Source organism: Vanellus vanellus (assembly GCF_965231255.1).
Source record: "Vanellus vanellus genome assembly, chromosome: 1".
NCBI lineage: Eukaryota > Metazoa > Chordata > Aves > Charadriiformes > Charadriidae > Vanellus > Vanellus vanellus.
The window spans coordinates 127014260-127028565 of record NC_138905.1 but is presented as its reverse complement, the minus strand read 5'-3'; the positions used below and the strand labels follow the sequence as shown (position 1 = coordinate 127028565).

The 14306-nt window shown below is 47.0% G+C and overlaps 1 protein-coding gene across 1 annotated transcript in view; it reads left to right on the top strand.

The window, feature by feature from the left end:
• Positions 1-9433, top strand: part of TSPAN7 (tetraspanin 7) — a 106934-nt gene extending 97501 nt beyond the window's left edge. Inside the window, exons 6-8 of the mRNA XM_082494149.1 lie at positions 281-364; positions 7901-7973; positions 8304-9433. Coding sequence (XP_082350275.1) covers positions 281-364; positions 7901-7969 — 153 coding nt within the window. The 3' untranslated portion in view covers positions 7970-7973; positions 8304-9433. The remainder of the gene's footprint in view (positions 1-280; positions 365-7900; positions 7974-8303) is intronic.
• Positions 9434-14306: the final 4873 nt, after the last annotated feature.

Sequence of the window (14306 nt, the reverse complement as noted above, 5' to 3'; positions counted from 1 at the left end):
GGTTTCAGGTCAAGGCTATGTTAATGTTTTTCAAAACAATGCGAACTGACTTTCTTTAGTGAGACCTATAAAAATGAGTGCAACATCACATTTAATTTCTAAAAGTACCAAAATACGTTTCCATCATTCACTCAGAATTGCTATTAAATAAAAAGGTGACATTGTTGAAAATTACAGCAAAAATATTGTCTATCACGAGTTCATTTTCAATGAGAAATTTGTATGTATGCATTTGTGGCAGGGAAGGTCAGTACAAGGAATGATTATGTCTGTTTTCCAGGGCTGCTACGACTTGGTGACCAGTTTTATGGAGACAAATATGGGAATCATAGCTGGAGTGGCTTTTGGGATTGCATTCTCACAGGTAACTGCATAAATGCTTCCCTTCTCCCATTTTTTTTTTCCACTCTCTCTTTTTTTTTACCCAGACTTCAAGGAAGGAAGGATTATGGAAAGGGACTGAACTCAGCATGCTCATTAGTCCTGAGGTCATCTGTTCATTGATTTTCTTTTTTTCAACTTAAATGAAGTTTCTCCTTGGGAATATCAGTTACGGTTGAGCTAATGACTAGCTCAAGGAAAACAACTTGTCCCTCCACTGGGTCAAACAGAGGTTAACCCAATAAAACATTGGCTTAAATGGAGCATAAACAGCTAAGAAGACAAATAGCTTATCTATTGTTTGGATAGGCTTCTATCTTCTAATCACTCTTATATTTTCTTAAAGGAGTCTAGAATTCAAATAAAAGTGTGCCTTCAGGCCTCTCCATCCTGAACCTGGAGCCTGGAGAGGGCACCAGGTTTTGGTGGCCAATTTTTTTGTTTCCTGTTAGCACTGAACACTGAGCAGAGGTATGCCAAAATCAGATTATTAAACCAACTCCTTGCCTCCCCCAAAAGTAGTTTGGCATGGGACAGACATGAGGAGAGCTAAGAAGGTGTTTGGTGCTCCCTGATATTCAAACTACCTTTACCTAGACAGGAGTTGGGGAAACTAAAGGTCTGGTCAGAATCTTCTGATCAATAAGGGGCAGGAAAACACCTGCGTCTTTGAACAAGATGCTCTTTTATACTAGTTACTTCATGTGTGATGGCAAGGACTCTCCTGGAAACATGCAAAAATAAGAGAGAGGGAAACACGGGTAAACGCAAAAGTGCTTGCAGAATGGTTCAGCAAAACCACACAGCGACGTGTGTGATGCCTGAGTCGCTTCTACCTGAGAGGCAATCTGCCTTCTGTCTGCGAAGAGTATGTAGTACAACTGCAAATGTCATATTCTAAAACGATCATGCAACTTTCATTTGCTTCTTTCACACAATATTAAAAATCTGGGTCCTGAGGCAACACTGAAAATATGAATATATCTGTTGAATGACTTATGTTTACCCAGTGGTTGGAAAAAATGAGGTGCTAGGAAAAATTATTTGTCGACTTCTTAAAACTCATTAATTCAGTTAGCAAGCTGTAGGTTTACGTTGTGCTGCACTGGAAAAAAAAGATTTTCCAGTGCTGTTGCCGGTGATGGGCACGTGAATTAATGGGAGGGCTGTGGCTGCCCTCTTGCCCCTGCTGCCCCACATGGTCAGTCCATGCCTGGCTGACCTCTCTGAAGCCTTATTTGCTCAACAGTTACAATGGCCTCCAGGTTCTTCTGAGTAAATGCCCTCAAGCCTTGTGGAAGATGGCCACCATGTCCTCTTGGTCAACATACGCACAACCTAAGGGAGCCCTAAAACTGTTTGGGCTCCCACCAGCTGACTGCCCTGCCTTGGGCATATCTGGAAGGCTGATGCCTTGTAGCCTAGGTGTGAGATGTGAGAAGCCCATGATTTGGCCCGTCATCCTGTTTCATGTGGCTGTAAACATTGGTTTATCGTACTGCCAGCCACCCAGAGCATGTGCATGGGTGTCAGGTCTTTGGGATCCAGAAGCAGTGAAACCACTAGTCTGGAGCTGCTGGTGCGTGGAGCAGGGGGAGTTTTGGGTTGTTTTGTTTGGGTTTTTTTAATAGGCTATTCTAGTTCTTCTTGAATGGTCACGGTTGTCTTGATACTCTAATTCTCTTGGTTATGACTTGATTGATGCTATAGGACTCTGAGCTCTTATTTCAGTTCAGTTTCTAGACAGCCAGAAGGCTATAAAGCATCTTTTTAAATGCCTCATGTAAAACTATCCAAAAGAAAAAAGGGGTGAGTACAATTTTACAATTCATATCCTGCTGGGGCAAATGCCTCAGTCGGGACCAATGCTACCTGAAAGCCTTCTAATAGGTGTAGTGTACGTACGATAGGCAACCATCATCTTATCTTGCCTGAAAGTTGTTTGCAGCTGGGAAGGAGACTGTAGGAAGCATGCAAGCTGGAATTGTTCGTATTTTGGCACATGCCAGGATGTTTACTCTAGGTCATCAGTTGTTTGTGAGCTCGACACAGGGGGAAGGGAAGCGGGCAGTGCAGGCAGAGCGTGGCCCCTGCGACGGGAGCCCTTTGGCGCAAGGCGAGATCAGCGTGAGAGGCGGCAGTCAGCATGGGGAGGGAGGGCGAAGGCACTTTGCTGCCGCAGCTCCGAGTGGAAACCGAAGTATGTTTTGATGTGGCGTTGGCAGCTCGCGCTGCCTGGTGGCAGTGTGCGCCGTGCTGCCAGCTGGGAATGTCGCTCCCTTGCCGAAGCGCAAGGCTCTGGCACTCGGAGTAGATATCCAGCCGCTTGGGGTGTTTGCGAATGCGTAAAAAGGAGACGGGAAGGGATGCAGGGGAGAAAAACGCAGCTCTCCCGGGGTGTGAAGAATAGAAGACGGCCAGTTATAATTTACTGCCTAATCTGTTTTGCTGGACCCAATTAGGGACGGTGTTTACAAATTGATTTCAGGTTAACCGTGGCTGGCAGTAATGCCAGGCAGTGCTCCAGCTGTAGGCGAGGTTTCGCTGTTCCTACTGAGAATAGGTTTAATCTAAATAAAAGACAAATTAGATCATGTTGCTCTTCTACAGTAAAGCATGCTCAAGGGCCTTTCCTTCACATGATTTGTTAGGTGTTGACTAGCATGGGGAATGTGCTGATTCCCAGAAACAGGGAAAGTTGATGTAATGGCACTGCACATCGTACAGGCCTGGCACAGACCTCCCAATCAGAGTCAGAGTGTTAAAAAAAACTGCTGTGTTGCTGACATTCTCTGCACTGCTCCTCGGGTTTGAAATAATAATAATAAAATACAATTTGATTGTTTTTGGAATCAGATGCCAATGCTGACTTCCAGCTGGAATAATTTCAGTTTAGCAGGTGCTCTTCAGAGCAGCAAAATGATCGCTGTGTTGTTCCCAGCAGAGAATAAAATTACACAAGCGGCATAGATGATGAAGAGTTTTGCCTAGATAAAACTGCAGTGCAGGCATTGGCTTAAGGGACACAAAAGGCAGGGCTTGGGGGGGCGGGGGGTATTATAGATTGTGGTTGCAGTAGAGTCCCTGAGTAGGGGAGTCTCAGTGCAGTGTTAAGGCAAAATTATTCCTTTCGTACCAAAGGACTGGAAGCCAGGCACTCTCCATGTGCTCAAAACCAGTTCCTGAGCATGCACGGTTCCCGTCATTTGAAGATATGTTCTCATGTGGCTACAGTCCCTCTCTACCGTGCAGCATCCACCTGCTCTCTTTACTGTTAAGGTTAATGTGAGTAGCTCTGCCCGACTTTGGACGCAGTTCTGGTGCAGACATCATCCACGTTGTCTGCTGCAACTCCTGTCTGAGTATAGGGAGGCTGAGACTTGGCCCTAGCACAGGATTAGACCTCAGTCACCCCTTGCCACCAGGGTTAGGGAACCGTATCGGGATCCAGTATGTGACTTGAAATCTAATATAAGACGAATTTTGTTGCTTCGAAATACTAATCACTGTGGATCCAGCATGGAGATAGGACCTGTGCCAGAGGCATAGCATAGCACAAGAGGCTCACTCAGGTAAGCGATTTGTGACATGGAAAATTTGCTGTCTTCTAATATAGAGGCAGGGAACCTGGATGCTTGAAGAACTGCACATTGAGAATATGGCAAGGTAAATCATTCAACTAAACAATTATTTGTGACGGATAAAATATCTAGTTTTAGCTTACCTGATCCACTGATGAATTCCCAGTTAGTTCAACACATTTCTATTTATAGAAATTCTCTCAGAGAGTGAGAAATGGTGAAGATACCAAGACCCAAAATAAAATGGAAATTCAAATTGCACTCCAGTTTCTCTTCAGGATAATAAGATGTAATAAATATGTCATGCAGGACAGCTTCCAGTCAAGGTTAACTCCTGCAAAATAACTATATTAAAAAGCCAGTTATCATGTTTGTGATGGGAGATGAGATTGCTAGGAAGTTGCTGTGGATGGATTTCAGTGGTCAGAGCTGAGATATGCATGAGATGACTGCTAGAAACCATGGAGAGATGAACAACACAGGCACTGCATTCCGCTCTCTGGAAAGAGCAGGATGGTAGTAAAGACGCACCTGAGGGATATGGGTTTCCCAGCACTCTAAAGCCAAATAATTTGTCAGCATTTTCAAATTTCCTGCAGAAAGACCAGACATATCATGACAAACTCTCAGTTTTCTGTGTAATAGTTCAGAGGACCAAGATAATCTTGGGAAAAAAAAAAGAGAGAAGAAAGGGGAAAAGTGAGAGAGAATACAAATGCAGAACCAAGTCTGGCATCTTAGCACTCAAAAACCTGGGACTGTTTAAAAAAAAAATAATAATAAGTGGGTAAAAGTTGAGATGGGGCACTTGAGAGACAATGGGAGCGAAGGGAAATGAATGCAACTTCTAGCAGCTAGTTTCTTTGTGGGGACCCTTTTATGCCAATTTCTCTGTTTTTTCAAAGGAGCTGCGGGGACCTGCTGCACAATAGGATAAGGGGCTTCCTCCCGTCTGAAGAGCAGAGGTTGCAAGTGATCAAGCAAATGCAGAGAGCAAGGGGGGGTGGAGAGCGCTCGTTTGTGGTTCGCAGACCAGGAGCCTCTAACCTGATTTAAATGCGGAGGGCTGTAGTTATGACTGTAATGAAAGAGCACCGTGAGAAAAAATCAGCAACTTAATACGGTATCGCCTCTTCCTGGCTACAGGAGGGACGGTGCTCTTGCGGTTAAATGTGGAAGTCTACGCACCTTGGAAAATATGTGGGTTTATATGTGTTCAAAGTACTTCTACACTATTTATTATCGTTCTGCTGTATCCTGGTAATAGCTAGAAATGCTCTATAAAATGTGTATGTAATGGCTCTATATGGATGCCATTCTTTTTGAACTACAGAAGTTTAATATTATGGTACTATAACCATTTAAATGCATAAACCAGCATATGGTCAGAGCCAAGAATTAATAAGTGGGCCAAAGATCAGAAGGATGCATTCACGTGTAACCTGCCATTCATTTTATGAGTAAATCAAAACATTGTCACATCCCTGCAAATGCTGCAAAGCTTAGACACACTGGTTATTAGAGTTACAGCCTGTGTAAAACAGAAGAATCCCTAACTAAAGGTAGCCTGGGAGGTCTGCTACAGCTGAAGGGGGAAAGAAAAGCCCATGGCTTCCTATTTGTACAGGCTGCAGCATCTTTCCCCTTGTAAACCTGATACGAACAGCAGATTGTGGCCAGGAACAACGATGGCCATCATATGGGTGCTCGTAATGGGAAATAATAGGTACCTCATGGCACAGGCCATGACATCCTTGAATGGACATACATTGTTTGCCATTGTAGGATGAGGGAGAAACTTATTTGGGTCTGGGATGGAATTTGCTCAGTGAAAATAAATAGGATGAAATACGCTATGAAGTTCATCTTAATGAAAAATGCAGTGAGGCAGAGAAGTAACCTCTGAGACCAACTGGGGAAGGTGAGAGAAGGCTGAAAGGTACCACAAACACAGAAAAGTGATAGCGAAGCGGGTGGGACAGGGCCACCCAGAGGCACTTCTCTGTTCTGCCTGTCAAAGCACAGAGAAACACTTAACCGTTCTCCAAAATGGAAATCTTATTCTCCAAAAGAAACATCAACACGAGTAAGCAGTGGGAGTGTTAAAGACTCTCTAGTAAACCCGCAGAATGTGGTGAGTTATCAGCAAGACTTCCCAAATGGCCAAATTGATAAAATCATCCTCCTGGTGACTGGAATATTTAAGCGTGCAGCCGGAATATGCTGGCATCCTCATCATCGCCGGTCCGTTGACTCCTGGGCAAGTGCGTGAGCACTCCAGCTACCAAATAAGTTTCCTGTTAGAAGCCTTGTCTAGAGAAGTTTAGTAAAAAACGCAACCAGATGGCTAAAATGTCTTCTTGGTATCAAGTGAGATTTTCAAAGCCGAGGAGGGTTTTCAGCACACACATCTCTTTTGGCAACTGTGAAAATAAAGCCCCCAAAACTTAGTAGCTTAGGTTTTTATTGGAGGTTGGTCGGGAGATATTATCTGTGCCCCACGTCTAGTTATAACCAAGGCAGTGTCATCCTTGGCATTTGGTGCCGAAATCAGGGGTTGCATGTGGGAGACAGTGGGGACTCACACTCCTTTTAAAGATGACTCGAAGCCCTTTTGAGATCCCAAGGCAGTCCTGGTGTACACTGAAACAGGAGAGGGAGTGGGAGTGGCAAATTTCTGGCAAGTGAACTGTGTCCTGACCAGAAACTTGACATCTTAGGGGCAGAAAACAGCTTATCCAGATTTGAGGTACCCTGGCTTGGTCTTGGACTGGGCTGATGCCAGCCCAAATCAAGCAATTGGCTGGTAGAGAAGATGTATATTTCAATGATGGTCGCATTAACAGGGAGCACTGATGGTCTAGGGGAAAGGACACGCTATCCCAAGCGTGAACTAGAAGGAACCGTTTTAGATGAGCAGCCATCCAGGCGTTATCTACGCATGCTCTGCGGGGTTTGAGGGAGTTCCGCTGCTGCTGAAAGGTTGTGATGCCCCTCCGTAAGCACCACTCCCTTCAGCATCACTCTGCACTCTGCCCACAGCAGAAGGAGACAGGCAGAGGTGGTGTCCCACTGGCACGGGCGAGCTGGCTGGAGCAGCTGTGACAGCCCTTGGCTGGAGCCAGGTCCAGGGAAGGCTGGTCCATCTGCGGAGACGGCCCTCTCACCTCACCCCCATAGCCGGGGCTGAGCTGTAACAATCTGGATATGCTCACGAGTTAGTTAATTGACCCATCCAAATGAGAAAAGCGAGGTTGAAATATTTATAGTATATTAACGCTGTTGGCGTATGCAGGAAACGCTAACAAATGGCAAATAGGCAAAACGTTGAAATGACTGAGTGCTTATTGGCGAGCGGCAGCCGGGGATCTGCTTTCAATAATCTGAGTGACAGCCAAGGGAATAGCGAAATTTATTTATTTATTTATTTATTTATTTATTTATTTATGGATTTGTAATGCCTATTTCTCCGGTGCTGCATCATTTGTAAAGAAAGCATAACCACTCCGGGGCATCAGGAAACTTTTCCCCAGCAGGCTGTTAACAAAGTTCGGGGGGCCGCCGGCGCTCGGTGGTGGTGGGTGGTGGCGAGGGACCCCAGGTGGAGCCTGCGAGTGAACCGCAGCCGGTGGTGGGTCGATCCCTCTGCCAGTTTACCCATCCACCTCTGGCTTGGCCAGGAAACGGCAACGGGTTTGAAAAGCAGTAAAAAGGCATGCTGTCCGTCAAATAAATACGTTCTAATAACATCAGGAGGAAGATCCGACGAAGAAAGATTTTAATGCTGTTTTTCTGATGAGAGTGCTCCTTAAAATAAGGCATAAATACGTTGTGTGTAGTAACTCCAGAACATGAAACTTTTGCTCACCACGGCCTCTCATTTGCTCTGCGTTCATTTAATTTAACAATACTTCTACTTCTGTTCTTGTCCGAAACAGTTGATCGGGATGCTGCTGGCATGCTGTCTGTCCCGGTTTATTACTGCTAACCAGTACGAGATGGTGTAACAAGGTAAGCATTCCCCGCTCTCTATGCGGTACGCTATATCCGCTTCGGTATATTGTCGTGGCTCTGCTGCTTCTGCTGAAGATAGCGGGCAAGTTTTAGATGCTTACCGTGTTCATGGAGAATTAAGTCTTCCCACGGGATTCTGTGCTTTGGGATTTTCATCCCAATATTCTGTCCAGTTGAAAAAAAAAAAAAAAGGAGGGGGGGGGGAATACTATTGAATGTTTTGTCATTTTGACTTTCTTCTTGAAAAGGGAGGGCAAAATATCTGTTATGAACGCTGTTAGCGGCCAAAGCAACCCACGTCTTTTCTTTTTATCCTTCCCGACCCAGTCTTTCAGGAACACGAAGTCCAGAGCCTGTCTCAAGATCAGGAGCTGCAGAATTGGAGAAAGACTGAAACGAATGTTATAGCACACACTGTCTCTCGCACGCACGCACGCACACCCACACCCCCACGAGCAAGCACGTGCGCGCGCGCACTCGCACCCCACCTCCCCAACTCTGTCCCATGCGTAGTGTACCATTCTGTGAAGTACCGCGGTGCCACCGAGAGCAGCCGGGTCCCCTCGGCCGCCGGACCCAGACCCCATCCCCGCGGCTCGGTGTAGGACGGCACCGTATGTATGTTCTTGGTCACACAGTAGTTGCATCGTAAGTTAACAAAGGTAATTCATTAACAGCATCGATCGGGCTGTGCATGTAGTGACTGGAGGGCATAATTAGCCTTTCACCATGGTTAATAAGTGTTGCACACGTTCATATAAACCGGTATATGAAATATATATTCTTTTGGGTTTATCTTAATTTCTTGTTTTGTTTATTGCTTTACTAAGGTTTTCATCCTTTCCCCCTTCCCTGCGCCTGCCCCTCCCCCCTTCCCCAAAAACAAAGGAATCAGTAACATAACATAAAGATACTTGAAAACGATGTCAAAATGTTGTGCTTGAAGGGAACCATTATTCCTGATGTTCTTCTACATCTTTGATTCTTACTCAGTGTTGTATGCCTAGTGCGTATCCCGGTAGGCTTTGTCTAGTGCATTTTGCCTCTGAACCTGATCCTGTGTAATACTGTTATTAAGCTGTGTTGTTGCTTACTGTGAAGGCAGGAATTTTGCTTCCTTTATTTTTATTAGGTAGTTATGAACTAATTGAACTGTGCTGTACTGCGGCCTTCATACCTTCTTCCTGTTCTTTCTTTTTCTTTCTTTTTGCATTGAGGTTGCAGCCACCAAATACATTGTTGAATCAAATCAAAATAAAAACACACACACAATAAAAAAAAAAAAAACACAAAAAAACCAGGCATATGAAATATTTTTGGGGGAAAGCAAAAGTTTAAAACCTTTTTAAAAAAATAGGACTTTTTTAATAATGCCTCTGTCTAGCATGCCAACGAGAATGCATTGATATTGTGAGTATTTGTGATATACGTATTAATAAATGGAACCATTACAGATTTCTAGCCGCTTCCTTTTCGTTCTTTAGTCGTAACAAAACTCTTTTGAGGGGGGAAGTGAACACGAAACACAAGTGCACTGCTTGGACTGACGTGTCTTTATGCATATTTTAACAACTAACTTGCTTGCGACAGAAAAATGTTACTACGCTGGGAAAAAAAAAAAAAAAAAAAAGAGCTGGACTTGTTTCAAAACTCTTAGAAAAACCTTCCACAGCTGGTTTCACCACGTGACAAATACATACCCTCTGCTTTGCCATTTTTCTTCTCGTGACTGGTAACGACTGGCAGTGTTTAATTATCGCGTTCTTAGCACTGCGCGTGATTTTCGCCTTAAGCATTTCTCTGTGATTTTGGGGAGGGTGGGGAGAAGAGGGATTTGGGGCTGAGGGGGGTGGGTAATAGCCATCTTTGCTGCGTTCCTGGAAAGGCAGGCACTTGCCTCTTTCTCATTTGAGTACGTGAAGTGTTGAAGATCCGATGGAAAGCCCACGAAAGTTTAAACCTGGAAGTTTTGGACCGAGCCCTTACATCGGCAATGTGGACAGAGAAGAAGACGTGAGGAGGGAAACCCTGTAGCTTCCCGGCTGTGGAGGAGCTGTGCAGCGCCTGTGTCTGCACAGCCCGTACAGCTGCCGGCATCCCAGCCCGTCCGCCGTCCATCTGTCCACCCGTCAGTGCCACCCACCCAGTTTCTGCGACCCTTTGCCCGTGGGGTGCCTGCCCTGCGTGGTGCCTCCAGCATCAGCTCCCGGAAAGCCTTGGAGCGGTGCTGGCGTGGTGGCTGCGCTCTCACCCACAGCTATAAAGGGGCTTGCAGCCGCACGGGCAAAAACCTGTCGGCATATGCTGAGGCAGCACATCCTAAAAACCCCGGTGGCATCTTTGGCTTTATTCAGAGAGTACTTCCAGAGCAGGGAGGGGTGGGACCCTGGTGGCTTTGCCAGGGAGGTGGGTAATCAGTATGCCGTGCCGCTCTTGAACCACAGGTAATGGTTTTTATAGATTTGATCCACTGCCAAAAATGAAAAGCTGCAATTTGCTGCTCAGTCTCTGCTTCTCTATTTGATTACAGCTCAGCGCTTCACATTTGGCTTCTGTCACAATTTGCACTTTTTCAGCCCAGCTCTAGTATGCACAACCCCATCGTACATGGTTTTCGGCAGGTTGCGCTCCTGTGGTGCCCAGGAGCCGAAGCTCCGGCTGTGCTCAGAGCTGGGCGCACTGTAACGCGCTTCCACCGGCCTGCTTTCTTCCATGAAAAACACGAGCAACTCATATTTTCTTCATCACTTACCTTTTCCCTGGTATAAGTTGTTGGTAATGGGGACAAAAAGGCTCAGTATATTTGTGCGAGAGGGGCATTAAGGTCTGAAGTGTGTTTTGTGGCAGGATGCTGTTATGGCTGGGGATGCATCGACTCCCAGCAGAAGACCTGTTTTCCCAAGATCCGTATCTGAGATACTTTCCTGCCACTGTAAATTAATAGCACATAGTGAAGGTTATAGCACTTGTCCTATGGAAGCGTGGAAGTCATTTTACTGATTTTTTTTTTCTCTACCAAGCAGATGGCTTTACCTCGGAGCAAGTAAAGCACTCACAAAGGCGAGTCGCCCGTCCCCTTCCCCCTTTGTCACCCCCATAGCCTGTCCTTGGGGTTCAAACCTACTCTGAAACAGAGATTTGGAAATAAGAAAAGAGGAAGCTGATCCACAAATTTAAATCTGCCCTCAATAAAGCACCTACCGCGAGGGAGCGGAACACCAGTACAGTTTGTGTGTACTTTGCTGGGGACAAAGCTGCTGGGCGCAGGTCGCAACACTCGCATTTGCAGTCCTTTCCGAGGACTGAAAAACAGTTGCAGCCGGTCGCGCGGTTGCTGGGGCTACGGGGTGCTGGAGCGATGCCCTTCTCCCGCGGGCGCAGGAAGTTCGCTGAGGGGTGGATGTTTTTCCACACCAGAAAGAACTGGCCCACCAGTCGCCCCAGTTTCCCTCCCCTATTCATCCCCGGGCAGGTCTCCCCTTCTCTCCTGCCCCATGGAAGGGGGAGGGCGAGGATGCCGCCTCCTTCCTCAGGAGCCACCAGTGACCTTCCAGAGTGGAAAAGCACCAGCCTCTCCTCAGTTTTCTTTCCTTGTTTTTCTTTTTTTTTTTTTTCTTCTTCCTGAAAGAAGGAGTTGTTTGTGCCAAGAGCTGTTTCTTTTGAAGACGCTGGTGTTGGGTGACAGGTCAACAGGCCCCCAGACTGCCCCAGCTTGCCCGTCCCCATCCAGTAAAGCACATGCTCGGCTTTAAGGCGCGAGCGTTGAATTAAGTCCATTCAGCGAAGCCCTTCAGTGGGTGCTCAGTTGTTTCCCTCAGCTCAGCAGCTCTCCTGCTTGTATGGGGTCAGTGTGTTAAATGGGGCTCTCGACAGCTTCCGTGGAGAGGACCAAGCTGGTTAAGGACCCACCAAGGGCTTCCCCGGCCAAATTCCCCTGGCTCGGGCTGGGGCTGCGCAGCAGCCCCGGCGGGGAGGGTTGCACTAGCCGGCACCATGGCATCCCCTGCCCTGGGCGTAGTGTCCCCACGCTTCCCCGCCTCCATCCTGGGGGGAAAAGTGAGGCGGCGGAAAGGAAACAAATCCGGAGATGCTGCATACGAGTTAATGTCAGCCGGGCACACATGTGAGGGATTTTGCCTCCAGAGGTGAAGCTGCCACAGGGCACCGGGGGGGGCTTTGCCTCTGGGGCTGAGGTCCACCCTCTGGCATGAACTGGATCAGTGGTGGAAGGGGGTGGCTCCTGCTGGGCTGGGCTGGCTCTGGCTGTCTCATCCCTCCCCAAGCAAATGGTACCCACTGCAATCACAAGGCAAAAGAAGGGTGGGCAGGTTTGGGAATCAAAGCAGGTGATGGGGTGATTGGTGAGTCCCAGGAGGAGTGGGCGGAACAGGGCATGGCTGAGGGACGAGAGTGGGAGACGGAGTGGGAATGTGGGAGGAGGAAGAAGGGTTATTGAGACCATCTTGTTTTGGCTCTGGTGAGCTGTCAGCTTGGTTTGGCCGCAAGGTAGACCAGTGGCCTTAGGTGGCACGTGCATCCCATCCTGAACTGCCTCCCAGGGCTTGCTTCTGCTGAGGAGGACAGCCCCGAGCGCTGCCAAGGGGATAATGCGTTGCTGTTAGGTGATTTTTCACACTAGCATCAAACCACGGCCCTGGGAGCAAGTGGCCGTGCTGGAGGGCCTTGCTGGCCACCCACCCTTGGGCGAGCATCGCTGCGGAGGAGACCGGCTTTGCAGGACTGACTATGGGATTTCAGACTGTTGCTCCTCGAAGGGCCCAGTGCAGGGGCTAAAATGATTTTTTTGTCTGTGGCTCTTCCCCTTGACCTCAATGGCTCGTTATCATTTAAGATAATTTTAAGGTTAGCAAATTAACTTGCTGACAGCCGAGTCCCATGCACTATTTAGTTAATGCCGTATAAAATACCTGACGTCCCACTGGAGGGGCAGGATTGATCAGGATGTCGGACTTCTACCAGGGCTGAGTTGGGGATGCTTCAGTATGAACCTGTATAATAAATATAGAAATCTTCACGATTCAACATACAAATGCCACTCCTGCTTTTTTTTAAGTAAAAGTGTTTTTCCCTACAAACGTGTGAAATCTGCTCAACCTTCTGCAGGCTGCTTTTACCAGCTTGGCCCAATTCTGAAGAAAAAAGCTGTTGCTTTTGCCTTTTGCTTGTCATTACACCTGTTCCTGTTGCAACCAGTATGGGTTTCATTCAAAGGGGGCTTCATTTTTGCCCAACGTGACCGGAGGTATTTGATATGTGCAAGCTCATTAAAAGCAAACCATGCTGAGTCAGCAACTCTTCGAGCTCTGGAGTCTGTTCTGCTCTGCGGTAACTGCAGTGTGGCTATTTTTGGTCTCTACTGAAGCTATCTATAGGTCACACAGAGTACTTAGATTGTCGTCCTTCCCTGTAATCAACAAATAAGGTGTGTATATATACACACACATAGAACATCCCTGGTGCGCTATACAATGGTGTAACTCATAATGTGATGTATATTCCCAATGCAACTACTGAATCACCAGAATGCTATTTTTTATTCACCATACTTACGCATCCCTGGCCAAGCCTTTCAGAAGCATGAGATTTCGGGCAACCCCCTGGAGGTATTTCCAAAATGCTCTAGCTTTCAGACAGTGCCGAGTGACCTACCTTTGGGGAATCTGGCCCTTTCAAAACCTCTCAGGGCACTCAGAAGTGAAAAGTCATTTTTGAAAGCCCTATCTGTCTTTAAAATGGAAATTATTCATCCAAGTAAAAAACATTAGTATTTTTTAAATCACAATTATTTCCAGAGGGGAAGCGAGGACAGCTTTCTGGCTTGCATGGAAGCTGTGGTTTGCGTGCTTTCTCTTCTTGAGTAGAGAATTGGCAATCATGATGTGAGAGAAGGTGAAGTGGAGAAAGAAGAGCAAAAAATATGTAAACCTCTATTTTTTCAGTCAAAAGGGTTTGAAACGGGAAGTATTTCAAGCCGATTGTGTGTCGGACACAGTGGTGCAGCCATCTCCAGCTCCGAGCTGGGCAGGGTCAGCAGCTCAGGCCAGCAGCAGGAGGGTCTGTGGTGAGGTCCAGAGGGGACTGTCGCCTGCCGGGACACCCCTTACGTCCTCCTCGTGGTGCGGGCAGCCTTTTGTGGGAGCCGGCAGGAGCCAGACAGGTAGAGACTACCATGGTTCACATGCAATGAAATTCAGGGCCAGTCTCAATTTCGGGGCACTACCTGAGGCTTTGCAGGAGCTGTTTGACACTGGTAGTTTCCTACTGTGGTTCCCAGTGGCTTCCTGTGCTTCTGTGGCATTTACCTCTGAC